General features: G+C 46.8%; 1 protein-coding gene across 11 annotated transcripts in view; it reads left to right on the forward strand.

The window, feature by feature from the left end:
- The first annotated feature begins 2,067 nt into the window (after positions 1 to 2,067).
- The window catches only part of LOC140499517 (uncharacterized), a 72,516-nt gene continuing 47,630 nt past the window's right edge, over positions 2,068 to 26,953 (forward strand). The window contains exons 1-15 of one of the 11 annotated variants that reach the window (XM_072601114.1): positions 2,075 to 2,157; positions 10,409 to 10,492; positions 11,208 to 11,384; positions 11,919 to 12,574; positions 12,831 to 12,985; positions 14,170 to 14,191; positions 14,294 to 14,321; positions 15,994 to 16,045; positions 17,140 to 17,283; positions 17,620 to 17,819; positions 20,084 to 20,187; positions 20,716 to 20,834; positions 22,415 to 22,525; positions 25,222 to 25,394; positions 26,318 to 26,391. In XM_072601114.1, coding sequence (XP_072457215.1) covers positions 11,377 to 11,384; positions 11,919 to 12,574; positions 12,831 to 12,985; positions 14,170 to 14,191; positions 14,294 to 14,321; positions 15,994 to 16,045; positions 17,140 to 17,283; positions 17,620 to 17,819; positions 20,084 to 20,187; positions 20,716 to 20,834; positions 22,415 to 22,525; positions 25,222 to 25,394; positions 26,318 to 26,391 — 1,846 coding nt within the window. In that variant the 5' untranslated portion in view covers positions 2,075 to 2,157; positions 10,409 to 10,492; positions 11,208 to 11,376. Of the gene's footprint in view, positions 2,158 to 10,408; positions 10,493 to 11,207; positions 11,385 to 11,918; positions 12,986 to 14,169; positions 14,192 to 14,293; positions 14,322 to 15,993; positions 16,046 to 17,139; positions 17,284 to 17,619; positions 17,820 to 20,083; positions 20,188 to 20,715; positions 20,835 to 22,414; positions 22,526 to 25,221; positions 25,395 to 26,317; positions 26,392 to 26,953 lie in introns of all 11 variants that reach the window. The other 10 variants (XM_072601075.1, XM_072601038.1, XM_072601083.1 and 7 more) reach the window with 10 other exon arrangements.

The raw sequence follows: 26,953 nt of genomic DNA on the forward strand, positions 1-26,953 counted from the left end.
TGAGGGAACTAGAACCCAGGTCTCTTGGTGATCAGGCCAGGTGGGACTTTTCTCTTCCATGATAAATTGGTCCTAACTTCAGCAAGTCCCTTTAAAAAAAAATGGTGCAGTGAATAAACCACTGGCCCTGGAGTCAGGAGGACCTGAGTTTGAATCCCGACCTCAGATGCTTGACACTGTGTGAACCTGGGCAAATCACTTAATCCCTGATTGCCTCACCTCCCCCCTCTAAAACATAAAATAAAATGGCCTTGAAGAACATGGAATATGTCCACTTGAAAAAACAATAGTGGTGCAGTGAATAGTGCACTGGCACTGGAATCAAGAGGCCCTGAGTTTAAATCCAGCTTCATCCACACTTAGCTGTGTGACCCTGGGCAAGTCACTTAAACCCTATTGCCTCCAAAAACCAAAACAATGCACAGTAACAAGAAGTCGCTACATCCTACGCTCTGTAATTGTTAGATCTCAGAAATCACAACTGGAATAGACTTGATAATCTGTCTAGTCCAGTTCCTTCTTGTACGGGTGAGGAGAACTGAGTCCTAAAGAGAGGTAGTGGCTGCCCTAAAGTCACACACGCCAAAGACATGGGAGTCAAATTGAAATTCTCTGACTCCCCAGCTCCTCCTCTGTGCTCTTTCAATGACACGGTGTTGCCTCTAGCATTTTATCTGCCCCTTTCCGCCCTCCCCTGGGTGAGAACCCAGCTCCTCGCCTGGTCCCTCTGCCCAGCTCCCCGTTGAATCAAGGGCTGAGGATTGGCAGCAAGAAAACCCATTCGTGAGAGATGCAGCGCCCCCTCCCCCAGCCTGGGCACTCTGGTCTCCCATTGGTCCTCTTCCTTCTTAGCAGTGACTGTGCTGACCCTCCCCCCCCCCCATACCTGAGACTATTTGTCGTTAGGCTTTGCAAGGTTAGATAATCCCTGTCCAGGTTTCCACCAATGAAGACTTCTGGACAGAGGATCCAGTCTACTTCTCTGAGGGGACAGTGGTTTGGAGGGTAGATGTGGAGCTTCAGAAAACCTGGGCCTGACTGACAGCAGCTATGGCTCACATAGTGGGGATAAGGATATAGAATAGTATGTGGGAGTGGCCACTGGCCTGGGGGTTAAGAGACTAGGGTTCCAGTTCCAATTCTGTCACAAACTAGCTGTGCAAGTCCAAGTCAGTCACTTAACTGGTCTGTGCCTCAGTTTTCTCAACTAGATAATGCTCCCAACTACTTTCTCATTTATAAAAGGGCTATACAGTACCATGTAAATGTCTGTTATTATTATTAATTATTAGTATACATGTGTTTTTCTTTGATAGTCAAGTAGAGCCCAAATCAAAGGTGGGGGAGTAGGAAGAGGGAGAGAGAGGAGGAGGAAGAGAGAGAGACAGAGACACAGAGAGATAGAGACACAGAGAGACAGAGAGAGTTGGGATGGCCTGGGGTAGCCCATCCCTACTACTAGAAAAGAGGGAATAAAGTAATTCAGTAGAAAAGGGAAGGAAGGCTTCCTGAAAGAGAGAAGGCTTGCCCACGCCTGAAGGACAAGTAAGATTTGCACTAGGTAGGGATAGAATAAGAAGGGCATTCCAGATGACAGCAATCAAGTCAACAAGCTCCCAGTAGGTATATGTGTAGGAAGAGAGAGTGAACTGGAGCACCAGCTTTCATGTCAAGGGACCTTTAATCCACATATTGAAAAACTAACAGTTATCCACATAGCAAAAAATTGACAATTGACCACATCTCACATTTAGTTGTGGAGGGTCTAAAGATCTTGTGAAAAGATATGAAACCTGTAATCCAAACTGTTTCTAAGATTACCTCTATTTCTGTAACTCCATGAGCTGAGAATGGGTCTATTCAGCTGTGGAAGTTGGAGAGGCAGGGTGATGTCTAGGAGACAGGAGACGTGCATTCTAGTCCCAGTTTGGTTATTAATTCATGGTGTGATCTTGGCCAAATCTCTCCCCTGACATAGACCTCAATTTCTTCCTCTTTGTAAGAGAGGGGCTGAACTAAATGGTCTCTAAGGTCTCTTCCAGCCTTGACATTCTATGCTTCTATAGTTCCATGATTCTGATTCTAAGGAAGATTCTGGGTTGGTCTCCTGATGGGCTCTGGCCGGGGTCCTGGCGTGTTCGCCCTCGGCAGTCAGGGGTGTGGAATTCTGCCTTTCTAAAGGACCAGATAAGAAAGTGGGGTGGGAAGGGGTGGTAAGAGAAAGGTGTGGGGTAGGGGGGGAGAAGCCTGGCTTGTTCTTTCTTACCAAAACCACAGTGGGATGAGGAAGTGAGTGTGAGTTTTGGGGTGGAACAGCTTTGTTTCCCTCTGAACAGGCTCCATGCGGTCTGGGTTGGGGATGAGCTGCCAAATGGGAACTCATCCAAGAGAGGGAGAGTTGCTGGTGCTCAGACTGGCCCCAGATTATTCCTATGGACTTGGTTGGCCCTAAATATTGGCAGAATCATGACTATCTATGAAACTGTGAAGTGAGGGAGACTAGAAAGGACCCCTCAAGCCCCCAGTGCCACCTCACATTGCCTTCCTGATAATCCATACAGAGAACCACTTCTTTGGGCTAAACATTATACTCTGGAAGGGATAGGAACCAGAGTTGTGATTTGGTTGGTATAGGGAACTCTCAAATGAGGTGACTCCCTCTACCTAGGCAGGTTGGCACTTTTTCTGCAATTTATAGTCTCATAGTGTTGCCCAGAGCACGGAGAAATTAAGTGACTTGCCCCAGGGTCTTGCAGCAAGTATGTGTCAGAAGGCAGGGCTTGCACCCAGAACTTCCTATCTCTGAGGCTGGAGCTAATACCAAGAACCACATGTGGTACAGTGGGGGGAAATCACTGCCTCTGGAGTTAGAGAACCTAGGTTCAAATCCCACCAATGATGTTTAGAACCTTTGTATTCTGGGATGATTGACTCAACCCCTCAAGGCCTTAGTTTTTCTCTTTTCTAAAATGAAGTGGTTGGACCGAGGTCCCTTTGGACTTGAAAGGAAAGCCTCTCACTCTTCAGTGAGAATGAGTCTATTTTTTTCCTCTGAGAAGAAAGTGGTGAAAATAGTGATCCTAAAAAGACAACTGGAGGCTCTTGACAATTTTGGTATCTGTGGGCTGACTCTGATAGGGAGGCAAGGAGAAGAGTGATGTGGGAGAAGGTTCTAGGGAGAAGGAAGGGAAAGGAGTAGGAGGATTTTCTCCACAATGAGAGATGGGGGGAGGGAAGTGAGGGTGGGGAGAAGGGGGAGGGAGGGAGGGAGGGAGAGAGAGAGGGGGAGAGGGAGAGGGAGAGGGAGAGGGAGAGGGAGAGGGAGAGGGAGAGGGAGAGGGAGAGGGAGAGGGAGGGAGAGGGAGAGGGAGAGGGAGAGGGAGAGAGAGAGGTGCATTGGTAAGAACCTTGAGTTCCTAGGGTCAGGGTGGGAATGTAGAGAGAGATCCAGGAGAGTTAGGTTCTGGTTCCCTACTCTGCCAATGACTCATTGCATAAATGACTGAGAAAATTGCTCCTCCAATCTGGGCTTCAGTTTCCCTCTCAGTAAAATGGGGATATTAATTCTAGCCTCCTTTACAGAGGTGTTGTGAGGATCCAATAAGACAGTCAATGAGAAAGGGCTTTGGAAGTTCTGTCACATTCTACCTAGCACAGTTATTTATGTGGTGAATACTTGATTACTTCTCTTCAGAGTCTAGCACGTAGAAGGAATGCGTGGAATAAGGGAATACAGGAATAAGAATGGAGAGAGTAGAAAAGGAATTGCAAGGAAAAAGTTGTGAGGAGGTTGAAAGGACCAAGGATGAGGAGGGGCAGTGTGAATAGTTGGAGGTTAGGAATGAGGGATTCAGTGGAAACAGGTGGGACTGATAACTGATGAAAAATTCAAACCAGGTTTGTTTGTTTCAAATCCTAGACTCACAGGGACCCTAGGAATCACCTACCTCCTTCTGTTTTATCCCTAATACTTGTCAATGCAGCCTTTGTTGGAACACTTCCAGAGATGCATTATCCTAGAGGTAGTGGTGGATTTCTGTGGTGGACTATTACCTATCAGCAAACTCTAACTGATAGTGAGTTAAAGTCTTCTTCCATGTAACTTTCCCCCAGTTGCTTCCAGATGCCCTCTGAAGATATACAGACTCTCTGCTTCCTCTTCCTCATCACAACTCTTGAAATATTTGAAGAGAGCAATTATGTATCTCGTGCCATCCCTGAAACCTTTTCCTTCTCTAGGATTAATATCCCTGGTTTCTTTAAACAAGAATTTTATATCATGATGCTTTAGGTACTGTTTCACCATCCTCACCCTTCTCTGGACTTGTTCTAGCTTCCCCCCTAAAAAAATTGGCATTCAAACAAGAAAGAATGCTCCAGTTGTGGTCTGACCAGGGCAGAGGATGCCCATTTTGAGCAGGAGGCAGAGGAAAAAGGGATTCTCTTCCAAAATTGGCATCCAGAAAGAGGATGCCCCAGTTGTGGTCTAGTCAGGGCAGAGAATGCCCATTCTGAGCAGGATATGAAAGAATGGTGAGGAGACTTGAAGCTCTGTCACTTGACAGTGAGTTGAAAGAGCTGGGGATAGTTAGTCTGGAGAAGAGATTTGAGAAAAAGCATGGTCGTGGTCTTTAAATACCTGAAGGACCATTAAGAGAAAGAGGGTCCAATTTGTTCTTTCTGGCAGCTCTAGAGCTAGTGAAGGGGAGTTAGAGGGAAGCAGATTTTAGTGGATTATAGGGAGAATGACCTTTAAACTACAGTTGTCCCACAGTGGAATAGGTTTCTGGGCTGTTAATGAGCTTCCTCTTGCTAGATGTATTTAAGCAGAGATTGGATGGCTACTTGTTGGTGATCTTAAGGGGATTGCTCTGCTTTGGACTAGATAGATAATCTTTGAGGTCCCTTATGGATAGAAATGTCTAAAATGATGGCTTTAAAAAATATCTGTATTTGTAGTTTTTATCTGGGAAGTGCTGAGTCTATCCAAAGGTGCCCATTTTCTCTAATGAAACTTTTGTTCAGTAAGTCCCTCAGGGCCCTAGGGCTCAGTTCTACTCAGCTGGAAGGCATTGGTCAAGTGCCAAGAATGCTGGCTTGGGAATCAAAGAACCCAGGTTCAAATTCTGCCACCATCGTTTGACTGTAAGACCTTTGGCAAGTTACTTTACTTTTCTAGGTCCCAGTTTCCTCATCTGTAAAATGACAGAGTATTATTAAAGTTACTTCCAGCTCTAAATTTATGAGCCTATGAATTTTTCCCCCTTCCCCCAGAGGGTGGATTTGGTATTTTGCTGAGACTGGCCAAATATCTCTAGAATCTGATCTAAAACAGATGACTCTTCAAAGTCATGTAGTGGAGGGACAGGTCTGTAAAGGATACCTGTACAAAAACAACAGACTGATGCTAAAGTCAAACAAATAGAGCAGGTGTTTATGGGGTAGAGATGGAGGAAAGCCAGCAAAGAGGGGAGAAAAGGGGGAACTTCATGCTGAGCCAGGGAAGGGAGGGGTCAGGGTGAGTTCTTGGTAGTGGTAGGTCATTGTGAATGTTTCTAGTGTTGATAAAGAGCTTCATGGCTGGTAGAGTACAGAAAGAAGGGTGGGGATTTCAAAATTACAGTTAAGAATGTAGAGATGACCATAGACTGAACTGAAGACCAGACAATTCCAAAATGGCAACTCGAGACATTCATTAATAGAACCATGGTCTTTGACTATTAAACTGAGTACTTTCTCCATAGCTCCTTTCTTCTTATCTGCTTTTGTTTATACCAATATTCTCAAATGAAAACTCTTCATTTTCCCCGTCTCTGCACTAGCCTTTAGAACCTAGATTTGGTCCCTACCTCCTCCAGGAAGTGTCCCCTGACCTGGAATCTCAGGCCATTGGGTTCCCTCTTCTTCCTGGTAGACGGTAGAATTTATCTGTACCTTTGACCTTCATTTCTGTTTGATTTAATTCTACATCATGCCTCACCCAGGTTTTTGGGGGAAAGCCCGGTGGAAAGAGTCTTGGTCTGGGCATCAGGAGGCCTGGGTTCTAGCCCTGGCTCTGCCATTTACTTGTAGTATATGGACATGTCACTTCAAGGAGGTGAATGGAAGCGAAAGGGAATAATAATTTAAATATTATTATGTGCCAGGCACTAAGTGCTTTATGGATATTATCTCATTTGATCTTCACAACCACCCTGAGAGGTAGGTACTATTATTATCATCTTCCATTTAACAATTGAGGAAACTGAGGCAGACAGAAGTTAACTGAGTCACCCAGGATCACACAACAAGTGAGTACTTGAGACTGGATTTGAATTCAGGTCTTCCTGACTCCAGGTCCAATGCTCTACACTGTACCACCTAGCTGCCTCTGGACTTTCTTCCCAATCTGAAAAAAAAAGAATGCTAAACAAGATAGATGATAGACAAATTATTTAATTTTTTTCTGGGCCTCAGTTTCCTCATCTTTAAATTTAAGAGATTGGAAGAAATTAGAAGACTTCCAAGGTCCTTTCCAGCTCTGAATCTCTGATTCCATGATCTCTAAGGTCCTTTCTAGCTCTGATATTTCAGGAATATGGCATTTTGAAAAGTCTGGTCTATTCAACAGAGGCATTTCCTGTCTCCTTTAGATTATGAGGAAGCACATGACCTCTGAGTGTGAAGACACCCTCTTTCCCAGGAAGCAAGTGACCCAAAATGGCAACTAAAGCTCCAGTCATTCTACCTGAGCCTTCTCTTTCCCTGTCTAATAGACTTTTGCCCCCTTAACCATCCTGGGATTACTGGGACCCACCAGCTGGGTGGAGGTTTCAATCCCTCTCTCCACCCCATTCTGCTGAAGCTAGAGACAGACGCTTTCTCCCCTTGTCTCATCCTAAGCAAAGCTGGAGATTATTCTGTCTTTACTAGGGGAGTTTTACTAGGCAGTCATGGGAATGTTAAAATTCATGTGAACCGTAGAAGATGTGGTTTATAGAGCCCTGTTCTTACAGTCGTTGTCACCTGCGTATCAACCAGCCATCCCTGTTTCTGCTCTCAGGTTGACCCCTGGGTGGGGTCAGTCCTTGCCTGCATGGTCTAAATCATCACCCCTCTGCCCAGGCTGTACTGTGCTGCTTTCGTAGAGGCCAGTCCCAGAAGCCTCTAGGTCTGCTTTTCACTCAAACTCATGCTTGGTAACTGGAGCTTTGGTGCTCTCTTTGGTCCCTGGATAAGCCTGACTCTCTTCTTAGGAGGAGCTTGCTTTCATCACTTCCTGTTTGAACTCAGATCTTGGTACATACAAGGTCCTATCCATTTGACATGTGAAGGTTCTCCTGTTTGAGCCTTGGCTTTCTCTGCCAGGACCGGGACTATTCGCCCTCCTTTCCAACCTTTTAAAAGCTTCACAGTCCACCCTAGTGGGGGAATGCTCTGTACTATGAATCAGGGGCCTGAGTCTGAGTGCCATCTTTGCTCTTCTAACCCACTGTTTGACTTTGGGTGAGGCAAATTCCTTCTCTGGGCCTCAGTTTCCTGAAATCACAGAATACAGAATTTCAGAGCTAACAATGCTTAGAGATGATGTGGCCTAAGCCTTTCATTTCACATTTGGGAGAGGATGGAGCAGGCCCCAAGGGTGAGCAATAGCGCTCCCTCCCTGGGACTCACCCCTGAAGCATCATGAATAAGGAAGTACCGTTCTTCCTTGGGGTGGGTTGGCATAATGACCTGAACTTTCCCGAGCCAGATTTTTTATTTCTCATCTTTGTTCCCTCTCATTCTGTCACTCTGATTTGTTTGATTTGAGTAAAGGTATAACTAGATAGCATGCTTGTGAGATGTATGTGTTTGTCCTTCATTGCCGAAGAAGACCATGCCATCAGAGAAATGATGACATGACTTGCGCTTGACTTTGTTTTGAGTGAGGGAGGGCTGTGCAGGTCACCAGCCTCACTTCTCCTCCAGAGCCATCTGAATCCAGTGACCAGATATTCATCAGGATGACTGGAGATGACCCAGGATGAGGCAGTTGGGGTTAAGTGACTTGCCCAAGGTCACACAGCTAGTGAGTGTCAAGTGTCTGAGGTGAGATTTGAACTCAGGTCCTCCTGACTCCTGCATTGGTGCTCTATCCACTGCACCACCTAGCTGCCCCATGCTTGTGAGATATGCAGATGATAAAGCTGGGATAATTAGATAGATGACATATGAGAGGATGGAGTCAGTATCCAAAATGACCAGAGTGGGCTAGAATTATGGACCAAGTCTCCTAAGATGAAGTTCTTCTTGGAGTCAGGAAGGTTTTCCGTTCGTTGTTGTTCAGTTGTGTCTGACTCTTCATGATGGAGGAGGAGAAGGAAATAGAGAGGTAAGTACTCAGTTTAATAGTCAAAGACCGTGGTTCCATTAATGAATGTCTTGAGTTGCCATTTTGGAATTGTCTGGTCTTCAGTTCAGTCTATGGTCATCTCTAAATCCTTACTGTAATTTTGAAATCCCCGCCCCTCTTTCCATTTTCTTGGCAAAGATACTGGAATTGTTTGCCATTTCCTTCTTCAGTTCATTTTACAGATGAGGAGACTGAGGCAAAGATCTGGGTTCCAATTCAGCCTCAGATACTTACTAGCTTTGTGAGCTTGGGCAAGTCATTTAACCTCTGTTTAATAGTAACAGCTAGCATTACACAGCACCTACTATATGGCAGACACTTTACAAATGTTATCTCATTTGATCCTCACAACAACCCTGGGAGGCAGGGGCTATTATCATTCCCATTTTACAGTTGAGGAAATGGAGGCAAACAGAGGTTAAGTGACTTGCCCAAAGTCACACAGCTAGTAAGTATCTGAAGCTTCATTTGAACTCGTCTTCCTGACTCCAGGGCAGTTAGGTGGTGCAGTGGACAGAGTGCTAGGCCTGGAGTCAGGAAGATTCATCTCCCCGAGTTCAACTCCAGTCTCATGATACTTACTAGCTGTGTGACCCTGGGCAAGTCACTTCACCCTGCTTGCCTCAGTTTCCTCATCTGTAAAATGAGCTGGAGAAGGAAATGGCAAGCCACTTCAGTATCTTTGCCAAGAAAAACCCAAATGGGATCACAAAGAGTCAGGTATAATAGAAATGACTGAACAACAGCAACTTCTCTCCATCCACTGTGCCACCCAGTTTCCTCGGCTGTAAAATGGGGATGAAGTAGCACTCATCTCTTAGGGTTGTTGTGAGGATCAAATGTGATAATGTTCTAAAGTATTTAGCATGATGTTTGGCACAGCTTCTGTTATTATTTTATTTTATTATTTAGTAGAAATAAATGTAAAGTCCTCATACCTGGGCTAAAAAAAAAAAATCTATCTCCCAAGAACAGTATAGAGATGTGGCTAGACAACACTTTGTGTCAAAAAGATCTGTGGATTTGAGAGTATTTCAACTTCAGTATGAGGGAGCAGGATGACAGGTAGCTACAGAAGACCCATCCAGAGGGGGAGTGTTCAGAATGAAGGAGGTCATATCTCTGCTGCCCTCTGCCCTGTCAGACCATATCTGAAGTACTGCGTTCCATTCTGGGGGCTATTTTTTAAGAAGTACATTGACAAGCTTGGGAGCCTACAGAGTAGGGACACCAGGATGCTAATGGAACTGGAAATCACACCATTAGAGGATTGGGTGAAGGATTCCAGGCTGTTTAACTTAGAGAAGACCCAGTGGGAACATAATTGTTGTCTTTAAATACTGGAAAGGTTGTTAAGTGAGTGGAACAAGGGATTGAATTAATTCAGTTTGGACCCAGAGGACAGAAATTGGGGTGATTGGGCAGCAGATTTAGACTCAACGTATAGGAAAACTTCTTAAGAAAATAGCTCTCCCAAAGTGAAAAGGGTTCTCTTGGAATGTATTGGGTTCCCCTTCCCTGGAGGTCTTCAGGCAGTGTGGATGGATGACCATTTGTTGTTGATGTCACGGAGGGGAATTCCTACTCAGGTATGGGTTGGACACTAGATGATCTTCGAGGTTTTTTCCAAATCTTCTGGGATTCTGTGATTCTCTTCCACTCTTTTCTCCACTATTCTATTTCTTCCTCTGCCATGTTTCCTTTTGTATTATATTTTTGTCTTTGTTCTAGAGAAAGGGATAGGAAGACAGAGCAAAGAAGGAGAAAGGGGGAGAATGAACGTGGGCAAGAGAGAGGAGATAGAAACCATGAGAAGGAGAGGGAGCAAGGGCAGGTGGAGAGGGATAGTCTTTGGCCCCTTGGTGGCTATAGGGCTGCATGCAAGTCTCCCTGAGCTCAAGTGAGAGACACACCCCCTCAGAAGGAAGTTTCTGATGAAATTGCTTGTGTCTGTTTGCTATTGTAAGCCCTGTGGGCTTAGCTCCTACCACACCCCTCTCCTCAGTACCTCCCATTCTATAAAATCTTGTCCAGGACGCTCAGGGCAGACACATTACTGCTTGGGGGCATACAGAGCTGGTTCATCCTTTAGGTTGCAACATACTCTCCCCTTCCCAGGTAAGACCCACCTAAGGGCACTTACATCCCAAAGTGGGTGAGTGAGTGAAGATGAACTTAGGCCCTCCTGAGCCTAAGATTCTGTTATTAGAAGGGTTCTGTCTCCTGCTTTGGGGGTTAGAGGGTAGGTGCCACAGAGACCCTACTCAACAGAAGTAGGAGCCCTGTTCTCAGCCTAATGCACCAAATTGCCCTCATTCATAAGTATAATGATGCAGTAAATGAATTCATCCTATTCCCTGGGGTGGTATCCACTATTTCTCAGGGGCATCCTGGGGGATGTGGCTTAAGGCTGTGACCACCAGGGCTGGCTTGCAGGGAGAAGGAGGAAGAGAAGGTAGGAAATAAAGCTGATTTCCCACCCATCCCCAATCAGCCCCTTGCATAGTGGGGCTGAATTTCACTCACTGAGTCTAGCCCCAATTCCAACAGAAGCCTCAGTCTCATTTTCTTGGGAAAGATGAAGGGGTCGGTGCCCATGTCCACACCCAAGGACAGTCCCTGCTCCCCTTTTCCTTCACATCCCTTTATTCCTCCCATGGCACATCCAAGGACTAAAATAGGGCTGAGGGAGGGAGGTAAGTAGATTAGGGGTTGTAGATGGAATAGAAAGGGGTGGTTGAAAGGATGGAGTTGGGGGAGTCTGGAAAGAGGGTGGTGGGTGATTTCCTGAGACTTTCTCCTACTCACACCCACCCCCTTTTGCCCCAATTAGGAAAATTGCTTTATTCTGCTTCAGTCCAGGGCTAAGAAGGGGTCATCTGGGACTGTGTGTGAGGGTCTCACCCCCTGTTTCTCTGAGAATCAGGAGCTGCTCCTTGGGAGGAAGAGGACCTAGGAGCCATGGGTCTCCCTACCCAGATCCTGACTTTGCTGCCGGGACTATGCCTTGGTGAGCTGAGTGGGTGGGCAGCCTTACCCAATGAGCCTTCTCTCTACCCCTTGCCTCCTCTTTCTCTGTCCTTTCTCTGTTGTCTGTCCCCTAGCCTTTTCTTTCTCTACACAAAACACAGAATGTCACAGATGGAAGAGACCTTAAAGATTATCTAGTCATACCCCCCACTCCCATCCCTACCCCTTTTATAGTTAGGGAAAATTGAGTCCAGGGAGAAAAGACTTGCCCAAAGTCACACAGAAAGTTAGTGGCAGAGCTGGGAATGGAACCCCCCAGTCCAGGGCCATCTCTACCTCCCTTCTACCTACTCATTTTCTATTAGCTTCCCTTGGAGGACCTCTGAAGGAGAGGTCATTAAGGTAGGGCAGACCTTGCCAATAGTGCCGATCCCAAGAGGCCCCCTGAAAATACCTTTACATGCTTGCTCTGAGGGTATTTCCCTTTAGCCCCAGTGTCCACCCTCTCTCCATTCCCTGCCCCTCCCAGGCCAGCCTGTGTAGCCCCTTCCTTGTCTTTCCCCATGCTGTGCAGGGCTGTCCTGGGCTGCAGGGATCCACCCCACCATGGGGAACAGCACTATCCTGGGGATCAGCACAACAGGGACTACTACCAGCGGGAACAACGCCACTACAGAGACCCCCGTGGGGAACAATGCCACCACCGAGAACCGTGGCACCCCGGGCCACAAGTCCTCTCTGGGGAACAGTGCTGCCACGGAGAACAACGGCACCTCGGACAATATCACCTCAGGGACCATACGTATCTTGGGGAGCAACGCAATCACAGGGAGCCATGCCACCACAGAGACCAAAGTCTCGGAGATCCACAATATCGTCACAGGGACCCGTACTACCCTGGGGAGCCAAGCCCAGGGGACCAACCGCATCACGGGGAGCACTACCGCCGCAGGGATCCGTGTCCTGGGGAGCAAAACTATGGGGAACAGTGTCACCATCAGGGCCCAAGCCTCGCAGAACAACAGTATCTTGGGGAGCACCAACACCGACAGCCAAATTCTGGAAAGCAGCGCTATCTGGGGGAACAGTTCCACCACCGAGAAACAAGCCACGGAGAGCGCTATCTTGGGGAGCAGTTCCAGCACCGGCCACCAAGCCATGCAGAACAACGATATCTTGGGGAGCCACGCCATCATCCCGGAGAACGTTATCGCAGGGAACGCATCCTTGGTGAGCGTCTCCACGGGGAACAACGGTTCACTGGGGATCAACACCCACTCGGGGAACAGCACCCCCTTGGAGACCAGCACCCCCACAGAGAACAAAACCCTGGAGAATGTTATCACAGAGAACAATATTGCCGTGGGGAACAGTTCCACCACAGGGAGCAACAATGCCACCCTGGGGAACCACCTTACCATCGAGAACCACGACATGTTGGGGAACAAAATTTCCGAGAACGTCACCCTGGGGACTGTCTCCACAGAGAACAGTGTCTCCTTGGGGATCAACGAAGACGCCTTGGGGACCAGTGCTACCACAGGGATTCAAGTCTTGAAGACCAGTGTTACCATGGAGAGCGCCAACACAGGGAGCAAAGCCTTGGGGAACAATATCAACCCTTTGGAGAACGACACCCTGGTGAGTTAGATACATGGGGTTGGGAAGGAGGGCCCTTTCTGAGTCACATTCCTCCTGGGTGCTATCCTGGGTCCCAAGTTTCTCCAACAGAATTAACTGTCTAGCAGCTCTCTCAAGGGCCTAGACTCAAGGAGAACCCAAGGCCACAGACCACACCCTGGTTCTAGCTTGTTGTGAGGATCCAATGAAACAGTGTCCTCCAAGAGCTTTGCAAACCCACATCATGGGATTGGGGTGAATCTGGTGTCATGATTTCATTGGTATAGGGATCTTCCAATGAGGAAACTCCTTCTACCAAAGATCCCATGTACTCTACAGTCTTTGGTCCGAGTATTGTCTGGACATAGTGAGAAATTAAACGACTTGCCTGGACCATGCAGCTAGTGTGAGTCAAAAATGGGACTTAAACTCAGTCCTTCCTGATTCCAAAGCCAGCTCTGTGAGTACAGAACACCACCTCTGAGAAATTCTGTTATCGTCATCATCATCACCACAATTCAGAGCTGAGAGCCAGGATCTCTTGTGATCTGGGGAGGAACAGACATGCTAAGGACTCATGGGAACTGAGCCAGATTGGTTTGGACCTGAGGGTTTGCTGTTAACACATTGGGGAATTCAACTCAAAGGAAAGAGCCCTGAACTGGATAGGAGTCAAGAGTCCTGGGTTCCAGTGCCAGCCTTGCCACTGATTTGCTGTTTGGAGCTGGAGTTCACCTCCTTTCTTTGGGCTTTAGTTGTCACTTTCTGTCAAATGAAAGTAATAGCACCTGTCCTGCTTCCCCCCAGGGCTGCTACAAGAATCAAATGAGATGATAGCTGGAAATATTGTCTCTAAACTATAAAGCTCCGTGTGTGTGTGTGTGTATACACACACATACACATGCTCTATACATATATACACATATACATATACACATACATACATACACATATATATGCGTATATATGTATGTGTGTGTATATATATATGTATATATATATATATATATATATGTGTGAGTTATTATTAGCCCAAATGGGATCTTCTTTTCCAAAGGCATGGCCCATGTCTCCTCCTTCTCCTGGATCCCCCAACTATTCGGCCCAGAATAGGCAAGGAAGTAGCTCAGGAAAGATGGGAGTATGGGGGGAAGAAAGACCATGATTCAAGTGATCAGATATCTCTTGTTTCTTTTCTCCCTTAGTGCTGGGGCCCTGGGATAAACGGTAAGTGTCTAATCTCTCAGAAGCATATACCCTCTTCCCTTTTTTCCCTTTCTTGGGACATTCTGAGTCAGGAATCCTCACTACCCTTCTTTCCCCCTCCAGAAATGGCACTGTGCGGTGGTGAACCCAGGTAACGAGAAGATTATTTCACTTTGTTTCCTGATCAGGTCAGACCAGGCCCTTGGATGGGTGGAAGGGAGGGAGTTGGGAGCTAGAATTCTGGGTATCCAGGGGTTGGAGGCCAAGGGTCTGGGGAACAGAGGGTAGGAATGAGAGGATTCAAGGAGAAGGAGTCCTGAAAGTTGGAAGTCAGGGGAACCAGAGCTCCAGGGGACTAAGGATTTAGAGAGAAAGGGGTAAGAGTTCTGTAGAGCTGGGGGTCCATCAGATCAGGGAACTTGGGGTTGACTGGGAATTCAGGGACCTGAATTGTTGGGGCCCCAGAGGTTGTCTCTGTAGAAGAAATATGCTTACATATCACATTTTTCCTGGAAAGCAATCATTTATTCAATCAACAAGCATTTATTCATTATTCACCTCTGGACTCCTCAGCTAGTATCCTAGTCACTTTCTCCTCCGCTCCACCCCCAAACACATTCTAACCTTGGGACTTAGCTCCTTTATCTCTCCCATTTGTTCTTCTGCTTAGTATATGAGCAGAGATAGCAGCCCCTACTCAGTTCAGGTGTCTTGAGGCCATGAAGCCCCCCACAATTCTGCCCCCAGTGCAGCCTCCACCCTGAATTATATCCCAGGGGTAGAGAAACAAAATTAGACTGGGGCATGTCTCCTCTATGGTCCTCTCAGGCCTAGAGGCCCCTGCCCCTTTCCCTGGTCTCATCCACTTCCCATTACAAATCCCCTTTGGTCCAAACCCATCCTACACCATTGACTTGGAAGGAGAAAGTCTTTCCTTAGTGCCTTAGTCCATCAAGCTATCCCTGTGTCTGTTTCTGGTAGCCCAATTGTCTTAAATCCCTTTAATCCTTCCTCTCCCCACCAAACTTATATTGGTCCTCACTCTTCCATTACTCAGCACCCTCAGACAACCTACCCACACCAGCAGGAGGTCTGCATAGCTCTTCCTGATTTAGCTACACTGGGCAAAGGGCTTCTCACCCAGCCAACTAGCTTTTTAACAAAGCCTTTGAATAAACAAGTGAGTGAGTGAAAAGCATTCATTAAGTCCTTATTATGTACAAAGCCCTGTGCTAAGCACAGGGAATACAAATAGAAAGTAAGAGGAATCCTGCTCTCAAATGGGGAGAGTTATCAGTTAAATAGAAAGGTTCTACAGTCCTTGGGTTGCAGTAGCAAACTCTGACATTTTTCAGGTGTATAGAAGCAATACCAAATCTCACGGTCTTTTGCTGTTAACTGTCCCTAGTTTCCTGCTGTCACGCATCTTAGGTCTGGGGATAGCCATGGTAGGTAAAGGACATAAAAGGGAGAGGAAGTTGTTAAGTTCCTAATGAGAAAGTAGTGTTCCCTGAGTTCTAGTCATATTTTGTGGCTTCTCAAGGGGAGTAAGGGGCAGGTAGGAGAGTATGGATAGTTCTCAGCAATATACTACTTTCTAACAGGGAGCCCCAGGGAGGTGCTGAGGGAAAATAGGGGCCACAGAGCCCTTCATTCCATGAAGCTCTCACTCTCCCATTGAGTTCCAGGAATCCCTTGGATCTGCATTCATCCCAGATGTTTAACAATAGACAGTGTTCAGCTTGTGCAGAATTGCCAAGTAGAGGTTTGATGTGATGACTAGAGGGTGAATCTGCCTCTTTTTTTTTTTGCATGTTTCTCAGCTCTGGAGAAAGAACAGACAACATCAGCCTAAGGGAATTTATCTGCAACAAGGTGAGTAGGAAGACCTACTGACGCCATCTCTCGGTCTTTCTCTCTTACCACGCTCTTCCTCTTGGCTCCTTGGAGGCTAGAACTCCCATCTTCAAATTCCTACTCCTACTCTCCAAAAAACCCCAGCTTCTGATACCTCTGACCTTAAAAATTCCACACAATGGAACATATTCTTGGGAACATTTTTGGAGGGAGTCCATTTTCTCTTGCATTTCCTCAATGGTTCTGGGAATTCTCTCCTATTTCCTTGCCTCAGTTTTTCCATGAAAGCCCTAAGAGGAGGTGGTCTTGAACAAATCATAATCTTTCTGGGCATCTCTAAGATTCATGGATTAAGTGGCGAGGGGGAGCGCTGGGCCTGGAGTCAGGAAGACCTGAGTTCCAATACAGCCTCAGATACTTGACCTTGAACAAGTCACTGCTTAACTATAAAACTGGTATAATAGTAACACTGACTGCCCAGGGCTCTTGTGAGGATCTAATAGGATACCATTTGTAAAGTGTTTAGCCCAGTGCCTAGCATACAGCAGATGTTATATAAAGGCTATCATCATCATCATCGTCATCATCATCATCGTCATTATTCTATGAAGCAGCCTTGTGGAGAGGAAAAATGGAGAGCTTATAGTCACAGGCTTTGAGTTGTCTCCTAGTTAAGTAAGTCATTACCCTAGTTGGGTAAGTCTTTTAACTTATCTAGGCCTCAGTTTCTCCATCTGTAAAATAAATTAAGACTAGGTGGTCTCTAAGGATACTCTCAAGTCTAGATCTTTAATCTTATGATCCCTAAGGTACTTTACTTTTCTAGAAATCTTTTGAATTGGGAAGTTCTGAGAGGTGGGACACTATGGGGCAGGGGTCTGAAAACCAAGGGTAGGGGACCAGTGGAGGAGGAGAAGAGCCTTGAAGGGCACAGGGAAGGTAGCAAGACCTGGAGACAAGCCCTGACAACTTAGTGGTTTTGTGAGGCAGCAGACCAGGATATGTGTGTGGGATTGTGATTGGGGGTGGCGGGAGCCTATTCTGATCTCCAGTACCCTGTAGTCTCTGCCCTCTTTCATTCTTGATGTTGCTTTCTGGATTCTGACTCCTAGAAAGCCCAAGGGTCACTGCTGACCAGAGAAGAATTAGACGTGTGGCTGAGCAGGGTCCAGTGTAAGGATCCAGGAGTGGCACAGACCCTGACCCTAATCTTTAGCTACGCCAACCTCACTGAACTCCAGGATGCCCTGGACCAGGTAACTGGGAGGAGACCTGCTGATAATAGGGTGGGTGATGGAAGAAGGAATGGTGGGCTCAGGGCAGGGGACGGGGCAATACTTGGTGTGTCACAAGTCCTAGTGGCCCAGGATTTTTAACATGCTTTTTCTTGATCTCAGGCTGAGTGGCTCAATGAGGGGAGGGAGCTACACCCAGTAAATGGCCTGGCATTTAGACTATCTTGTACCTTTCCTTTGGCCTCTTGCCTCTGCTTCGCTATGGAAACCCTCCCCCGGGTGTCTGGGCCTTGGGTGGGGCTGTTCACAGACAAGTGGATAACATATATCTGGGAGAAATGCTTGTTTTTGTTTCAGCTGAATGACTCTGCCTGCCACTGGGCCACTCTGAAGGCTTTGTGGACCATTATGCTACAGGGACGACTGGATTTTAAGGATACCCAATTCCTGCATTGGTGGTTCCAGGTTCTCCTCCGGCCCTTTCTGGCATTATTGTCCAGAGAAGATCTACGATGCCTCCCCCTTGGTACCCTGGACTGTAAACAATACCAGGCCATGTAGGTTTACTAGGCACTGGACCCCTTTTCCATCTTCCCAGAACCTAAGGGAGGCTAATCAAAATCAACAACTTTATTTCCCCCAAGATGCAAAGTGTTTGGGCTTTATTTACTCAAAACAGAGAACCGGATGCAGAGTCCTGGGTTGTGGTTGGGAGATGGAGGGGAGAAATAGAGAAGGGGAGATGGCTCTGTCCTTAAGGAAGCCCTTAGTCTGTGGCGCTCTCCCTTGGGGAGCCCTTGGTCTGGGCAGATTGAAACAGAGTCCCCACTCTCAGGGAGTTTGGTCTCAGAAGAAGATACTTCTCCCATCCTTGGGAAATAGTTAGTCTGATCTGTATTCTCCACCCCCTCCCCCCATCAAGAATCCTTCATTCTGAGGGAAAATACAGTCCCCACTCAGAGACAATATAGTTCCCATAAATCTGAAAAGGAACCATGATCCCTGTCTTCATGCCTGAGGGAGCTCTCAGGCTGAGAGGGAGACATAATCCCCCCTCAGGGAACCTCCACTCTTAGGTGGAGATACTGCTTCTTCCCTCAGGGAGGCCCCTTCCTAAGAGGAAAGACCAAACCTCTGTCTCTGATCAACTCACACAGTGAGGAGCTACATCACCAAAAGAAGGATTGGCAGATCCTGGAGAACCCTCCATTGCTGGGCACAGAAATTATTTTCCCAATTAGGTTTCTACCCTAAAGCCTCAGGTATCCCATCTCATCCTCACACACATTTCCATTAAAGGTTCAAATCTGTCTCTTAGTTAAACCTAGAAAACAAGGAGGTATTGGTTTACCTAGAACCTATCAGACCTGTCCCATCAATCCAGCTACACCCCTGCACATGCCTTGTCTCTGACTCAAAGTCTCCCATCCTTTGGGAACCAATGAAAGACCTTTGCAAGCCCCTCCAACCTCAGAAAAGGCAGTATAGCATGTTGGGTAAAGGACTGTGCTTTGAGGCCAGACACCTGGGTTTTGATCTGCTTCTGCTTCTAATCTCTTGGGTGACCTTAGGTAAGTTGTTTCTCCGCTTTGGGCTCTTTTCTCTACAATGGGAATAACACCTATCGTGCTACAGCTGTTGTTTCGATATTCATGAAAGTCTCAAACCACAAGATTCCATACAAATGTGAGCAGGAGGAAGGAGAGTGCAGAGAGTGAGAGAATTAATACACACGTATGTGGGAGAGTTCACGGGAAAAGACCTGAAGGTGTTATTGGACCACAAGCTGAATACAAATCAATAGATTGATTTTTAGCCAAAAAAAGCAAATGTGTTGTTTGATAACATTAATAGAAACATCTTATGTAGAACAAGAGGTAATCACTTCCCATCCTGTGCCCTGATGAGAGCGCAGCTGCAGTATTAATTCCAATCCAGGGCACCATGTTTTAGGAAGAATAAGGAACCTCTGAGGTGTGTCCAGAAGAGAGTGACCTGGGGACTCATAACTACAACATACATGGATCATTTGAAGAAATTGGAGAAGATCTCAGAGTCTGGGTAGAGGAGGAGGGTCTGTCATGTGGAAGAGTTACTATTAGCCTTCCTCTAATTGGCTTTCAAGGACAGAGGTAGGAACAGCAAGGACAGGAACATAGTATAGGGAAGACTTTGTTAACAATTAGACCCACCCAGCGATGAAATGGACTGCCTCGTAAGGTATCAAACTCTGGCATGGGAGATCATCCAGCAAAGCTTAGATAAGCTATCATTGGGGATGTTATCATGAGGATTACTTTTGTGTTGAGACTGAACTAGGTGACCCCCCCTTCTAGTTCTAAAATTCTATGGTGTCTCACCCCCTCACCTTGTACCTCTCGTGCTTAGACCTGGAAAGTATTTAGAGACTTGGGGCTTTATTGCTGCCTTTTCTTTGAAGAAATGCTCAGGCATATGGTCAAAGACCTGTGGGGAAAGGTTCCACCCAGCCTAGATCAGGGGAACCTACCTCTACCTACTGATCAGATTACTGATGCTGTCACCAGTCTCGCATCCTGCCTCTATCTTGCCTTCTACAGGCTACTTGTCCCAATCTCCTATAACCTCGAGCAGGGGAGGATGCCCCCCTCACATATGCACACTTTTACAGACTGCCAATCCCAGTGGTCATGCTCAGCTCTTGTGGTGTCCTATCATTGCACTCTCTGTAGAGCACAATGGGACAGGAGTCATCTAAGGGTCAGGGAGGGAATGCTGGGGTCCTGGAGGAGGGCCATGTGAGTATCAACTTTTCTGAGAAGCCCCTGGGGTTGTGTCCCAGTGTTCAAGGACTGGCTATGGAATTTGAGGGGATGAGCCAAGAAACCCAAGAAGCTGTCTACACAACTTTCCAGTGGCCTGTCCTGACACGCCTGAACACCACTGGTGAGGACATTTCTCCCCTATCATCCTCTTCTTGGCTGTCTACTGTATAGTGGAGGAAAAAAGGGTGAGGAAAAACTGAGTTGGAAAGGAATGGAGGGTGCAGGGTGGGAAATGGCAGTGGTGGGGAATGGGAAAGAAGGTGGGACTGCAAAAGGAGATACAAAGCAGAGGAGAAACGTAGCAAGAGAAATACAGTAGAGCTTGGGAGCTGATGGGAAAAGAGCGTAGAGAAGGGATAGAATATGGAGAAACTCAGCAAGAGGAAACAAAAGTTGGGAATGGAAAATAGACCAGAGGAGGAAGTCAATCAAGTGTGTATGGAATAGCCCAGTAGAAATGGACAGAGGTCTAGATGGATGCTTATCAGCGCCCATAGCTTGGCCTCCCTTCCGCTTCTGCCCCCTGATTGCCAGTATGCCACTCCGCATCACCTACCATGGGATGTATCCCATGCTGGAATGGATGCCTGGTTTCTCTCTGAAGCAGAGAGGGGGAGGGACTGCTGGTGATGTGCCATGTCTCTGCCAGGGCTAACCTGTATTCCAGAGATGAACGGCAGCACAGCCTGGTTGGATGCCAACCTTGACCGATTTAGCCGATATGCCACCTATGGGGACCTGGTTGCTTTCAACACTCGATTTGATGGGGTAAGTCCCAGTACAAGGAATTAACAGGGTAATTGAGGGTATTTGCAGTTTTAGGGCTGAGTGTATTCCTAGGATCTATGATTTTTTAGTGTTCACCCACCCTCATCTTGGGGCTTTAAAAGGTAATTCTGACCCATGGAATAAGGATGAATGTTTCAGTGAAGGTCTCCACAGTCCCATGAGGGTCCTCTGTTTCCAAATCAAGGGTTGTTTTTGCTCTATCATATTGCTGGGGATAAAGTGGGGGAGTAGGATGAGTGTGGAGGTGGGTAGTCACTGGCCAGATTTAGATCTCCTTCTGAGTTCCAGAATTAGGGATCAATTGGTGTCTGGGGTTACGGACCATTCCGAAGTAGTTTGGAGCTGGGGTTGGTTTAGGACCAGGATTAAAAGTTAATTAAGAACCAGGGTCTGGACTCAGTCTTGGGCTAGGGCTTTTTCTTGGGCCAAGGTTTAGTTAGGTGCCAAGGCTAGGATCTATCTGAAGCTGGAGTTGAAGGTCACCCTGTGGCTACGGTCAAAGGCCAGTTTCCTGTTAGAGTCTAAGACCAGAGGTGTTCTGGGACTGGGATCTACATATAAAGATAGGGGTCAGTTTAGGGCCAGGCCTAGAGATCAGCCAGGGACTGGGATCATGAGATAACAGAGCTAGAATAAGATAGAGTCTCAAAGGCCATATAGTCCAACACCCTTATTTTACAGAGGAAGAGACTGTGACCCAGGGGGTGTGAAATGATTTACTCAAGATCATACAGGGAACAGAACCAGAAATTGAACCCAGGTTCTCTGATTACAGAGACAGTGTTCTTTTCACTGTTCTATCTATGGCCAGGCTAGATGCAATTTCAGGGATTAGATTACAGCCTGGGATGAGATTCAGTCTCTTGGTTGGCTATGAGTCAGTCTGTAGGATTAAGCCCAGGGCCAGGGTTAGAGCTCTCTTATCAGGTTTAGAGGTCAGTCTATGCCCAACTTTGGAGTTTAGACATCTACCAGAGTTTGTACCAGTCTTTGCCTGGGGTCAGGTCTCAAAATGAGAGGCACTATGTATAGTGGACGGAGGACAGGGCTTGGCTCAGGAAGACCTTGGTTCAGGCCCTGTCTTGGACACATACTAGCTGTGAAGCCATGAGGGATCTGCTTAAGCTTTAGCTGCCCCTAAACAGCTAGCTAAGCCTATAAATTTCAGATGAGTTGCAATCTGCATTGATGGAGGGAGTTCCCTGCTTCAGTTAAATCAATTGTTCTCTCCCCTCCCTTCCCCCGAAAAAAGTCTCAGTACATAACTAGAGATAGGGGTCAATCTAGGACTGGGTTTAGGAGTCATTTTGGTACCAAGTTTTTCCCCAGTGGAAAAGTAACTGATCCGTTAAGGGGATTCACCTTGACCTTGACTGAGACAATTAATAAGCTCACTCTTCCCCAGAGTTTAGGTTAGCCTATGGCTTGGTGCCACCTAGTGTCTTCTGTGTGTCAGAGTACTTCATCAATCACTGCCCTCTAATACAGGTGGATGGCCCAAGTTGGCTTAGTCCTGGCCTTAGTCTCCTTATCTACCTTCCCCCTTTACTTGTCTCCAGCTCCAAGCCCTGGACCATCTCACTTTGAGGCAGCTCGCTCAGCTTGCGGCCACCAAAGGTGCCTTAAATGAGACTGTATTGGAGGAATTTCCAAACAACTTCACTAATCAGGTAAGGACTGGTTTTGACCTCCACTGCTCACAGGTGAACTCGGGTCCTAAACTGGACTTTCCAGCATCTTCCCACTTTCTGGAAATCCTAGGCAGCGCAGGCTGACTGTGGGACAGGGCAAGTGTCTGTCTGCGATCAGCCTGGAGTTGCCTTTGGGCGAGCAGTGAATGGTGGGTCAGATGGTCTCTTAGTGATCTTCCAGCCCTTGATCCATTAAACTATGCCATTAATTCTTTTGTATTAGACATTGCCGTCTCTCTGTGGTCCATTTTTAAACTACATACTCCTTTGGGAGGGAATTTAGAGGCCATCTAATCCAAATGCCTCATTCTACAGATAAAGAAGATAAGGCCACAAAGGGGCAGCTTGAAAAAGACTCATCTTCCTGAGTTCAAATCTGGCCTCAGATACTTCTGAGCTACGTAAGCCTGGGCACATCACTTAGCCCTGTTTGCCTCAGTTCCCTCATAAACCCATCCTTTCACCTTGCGTTTCCTAGTAGCCTTAAGGCAAGGTCTCCCTGCCTCCCTACCCCCCACCCCTGTTTATATGAAATCAGCTCCTTTCCTTCTAGAAGGGGAAACACATAGGAAGGAAAGAGGCTCATCACCAACCTTCAGCTACCCCCAAGGGCCCATTTATCACCTAGCAGCTGGTATTTGGCAAATGGGCCCCTTGGGGAGCATTGGGCAGGGAATTCAGCTCCCTGAGCTCCAGCCCTGCCCTGTAAGCAATTCAGCTTACTAGAGGGGACTAGAATCTCCTTTTCTCCATGATTTCTACATCCCCAACCTCCCATCCCTGGCAGTTCCCTCTCACCATTGTCTAGAGCTAGAGGTTCTTCCTTCCTTCTGACCTGGGGAAACTGAGGCCCAGAGAGGGGAAAAGATTTGCCCAGGATTAGTCACACAGTGGGGCCAGTATGAGAGTCAGGAATAAAACCCAGGTCTTTTGGTCCAACATGTTTCTCTAGAGGTGAGGGGAGACTGCAGGTGATTTACTTCATAGGGTAGGAGGCCCGGGGCACTCACCCCCAGTCACTCTCTCTGGTCATGCTGATCAGATGCTGATCATGGGTGCCTAGCCCTCTGCTAGGGAGGGCTTCCTGGAGGAGGTGAGTTGGGAAGAGGCTGGTTCTCAGAACTTGAAATCATTTGTGGTTGCACTTAAAGCTAATACTCCTGAAACAAAAAAAAAAGGAGAAAATACACACAAATAACAAAAAAGGGACAAATTGAACACAAGAATAACTATAATAATTATATGGCACTTTCAGGTTTGGGAAAGCACTGTACAAATACTATCTCACTTGAGTTTAAATAATCCTGTCATCATGACCTTCATTTTAAAGTGAGGAAAATGAGGCAGAGAGATGAAGTGATGTGCCAGGGTCACTCAGCTAGTAAGTGTCTGATGGTGGATTTGAGCCCAGGTCTTCTTGACTTGAGACTAGAAGCAGCCTCAGATCTGTATCATCCAAGACCCTGATCAGCAGCACATTAAAGCTTCCTGAGAACATGGTCTATATCTCCTTCTGTTCTCTGCTCTTCACAATGACATAGATGACAGGGACCTGGGGAGCTACAGAAGGACCCTGGGAGTGAGTTGAGTTGAGCTGAGCTGAGCTGACTCAGGAAGGTGGAAGAGGAAGGGTTGTTATTGTGTTTGTCCTTTGTTCTTGAAGAGGACCATGACATCAAGATGATGACATGACTTGGCAGTTGACTTTGATTTGAGTGAGGGAGGGCTGTGCAAGGTCACCAACCTCACTTTCTTCTCCTGAGCCATCTGGGTCCGGTGGCCTGATATTCATCAGGACAACTGGAGATGGCCCAGGATGCAATGGGAGACCCTGGCCCTTTCAGGCTAAGGTCTTATCACATTCTCACTTTGAGTGAGATACACCCATTCCAGAAGAGGAAGGAACATTAGCTCTGGAGTTAATCTAAGTTGGAACCCAGTTCTTGCACTTACTGCCTACTAGCCCTTGAGCAAATTACTCAAATTAAGATAATTGAAGTATAAATTTAGGGAAGGTGAGGAATGTTGGGGGCAGCTAGCTGGCATAGAATGTGGGACCTGAAGTCAAGAAGACTCATCTTCCTGAGTTCAAATGCAGCTTCAGACACTTACTAGCTGTGTGACCCTAGGCAAGTCACTTAACACTGTCTGCCTCAGTTTCCTCATCTGTAAAATGAGCTGAAGACAGAAATGGCAAACCACTCCAGTATCTCTGCCAAAAAAACCCTCAAATGGGGTCATAAAGAGTGAGACACAACTGAAAAAGGGACCGTGGAGGTTACCTAATCCCATTCCCTCATTCTACAGGTGAGGAAATTGAGGCCCAGAAATGGAAAGCATCATCCTATGGTCTCACAGGTAGTGAGTGGTATAACTGAATCCATACCCTCTGACTTTAAATTCAGTGTTCTTCCCACTAGATAATGTTGCCTCTCTGAGGCAAAGTTCAAGGACTTTGGGTCCCTGGGATACCTTTGGGTATTGTCTGAAATCTCATCCTTATAACCTGAGATGGGAACCTGAAAATGTAGAGTCAATCCTTCAGGTAGCCTGATCATTCTCCAGGCAGACAGACAGCTCCTGGGGATAGGGTGGGGAGGGGTCGGTGCATCCTCCGCCACCATTTGGGGTGGGATTCCCAGGCCCATTCTGTCCATCTTCCTCCTTCTTCTCAGGAGTCATTACCCAACAGGACCAAGGAGGTCATTGAGACTAGACTCTCTTTGCTGACCAATGGCAGCGTTTCTGTGGCCACGTGGACAGATGTACGGACGTTGTTCTATTTCTATTTCCTTCAAAGTGAACTTCTCCCTGTAGAAAGCACCAGTTGCACAGCCTTTCAAGCCGTGTGAGTGAGCCCCGCCACACCAGCAGGGTGGGAGTGAAGGGGAGGGGGGACAGTGGCAGGGATGGGGACAGAGCACATCTGGAATACCATGTCCATCTTCTTCTAGTTGGGAAAAAATGAACAAACTGGTGCTAATCCAGAGGACATGGTTAGGATGAATCATTGAAATGATCGTTGAAGCTAAGATTTAGGGGGCTCGAAACCATGCTTATGGGGATCAATTGAAGGAAGTGGAAGTATTTAATTTAGAGAGAAGAAGACCCTAGAGGGAGAGAGGGGACATGATTGCTATTTTCAACTATCTAAAGGTCTAGCAGGAAAGGGCCTGGGTTTGCCTGATCTGGCCCCATAGAGAGGAGATAAGATTAATGGGTGGAAGTTACAGGAAAGAGGATTTTAGCTCAGGAATGTAAATCCCTTGAAGGCAGGGATTATTTCCATTTTCTTTGTGCCTTTAGCACTGAGCATACAGCAGGTGTTTAATAAACACTTGTGGTAGATTGGTTGGTTGAAATATAAAGAGATGCTTTCTAAAACTGAAAACTGTTCAACAAATAGAGGATCCTATCTCTAGAGTCAGAAAGCACCTTAGAGGTCACCTAATCCAACTCCTTCATTTTATAGATGAGGAAACCAAGGTCCAGAGAACTGATCTCACACAGGCAAGATCTGAATCCAAGTTTTCTGGTTCCCAATCCAGTGCTCTGACCACCACATCAAACAGTAGATGAGTCTCACTCAGTAGAATAGACTGCCTTAGAAAGTAGTGAGTTCCACATCATGTGAAGTGTTCAAGCAAAGGTTAGAGGACCAGTTGTCAGATGCTGTAAAGAGCATTGCTTTTTCAGATATGAGTTGGACTAGACTACCTCTAAGACCCCTTCCAACTCTGATTTTCTTTGTTCTGTGCCTTTCTCTGCCAGGGTGAGCAATGGTCCCTCTGTCCTGAAAGGTCGGGAGGAAGAGATTTATCATCACATCTACTCCTACCTGACTGGTAAGGCCCTGGAGTGGAATGTGAGCCAATGGGTCTAGAAGGCCTAGGGGAGGCTCTCCTGGAGGAGCAATAGAGGATTCCCAGACAAAACTGTGAACAAGGCAGAAACGGCCTCCTTGTGCCCCCAAGCTCCCCAACTACTGCCTGGCCTCCACTCTCTTTCTGCCTCCTCTCGTCCACTCCGAATTGCTTGTGAGTGATGACTTCTGGTCTTTGCCAAGTGAGAGAATCATTAGATTTAGAGCTTAAGGTACCTTGAAGACCAGTTCACTTAGATGACTCATTTTACAGAGGCCTACGGAGGCTAAATGCCATAGCAAATAAGATAATCAAGGGAGTGCTGGGCACATAGGTGTTCTATGGGTGCTTATTCCTCTCTCCCCTTCCCTCTGTATCAGATCAAAAGTCTATGAGATTTGGAACTAATCTGATAAACTAACAGGTTACTGTGTTACCTCCCATTTATATTTTAATAGTGTTCTTCAGTATCTTAGCCCAAGGGATGAAGTTTCTGAGGGCAGTTTCAGGCCCTGTGATAGGCCATAGGGAATATATTCGAAGG

This window comes from Notamacropus eugenii, chromosome 1 (assembly GCF_028372415.1).
Source record: "Notamacropus eugenii isolate mMacEug1 chromosome 1, mMacEug1.pri_v2, whole genome shotgun sequence".
Taxonomy (NCBI): domain Eukaryota; kingdom Metazoa; phylum Chordata; class Mammalia; order Diprotodontia; family Macropodidae; genus Notamacropus; species Notamacropus eugenii.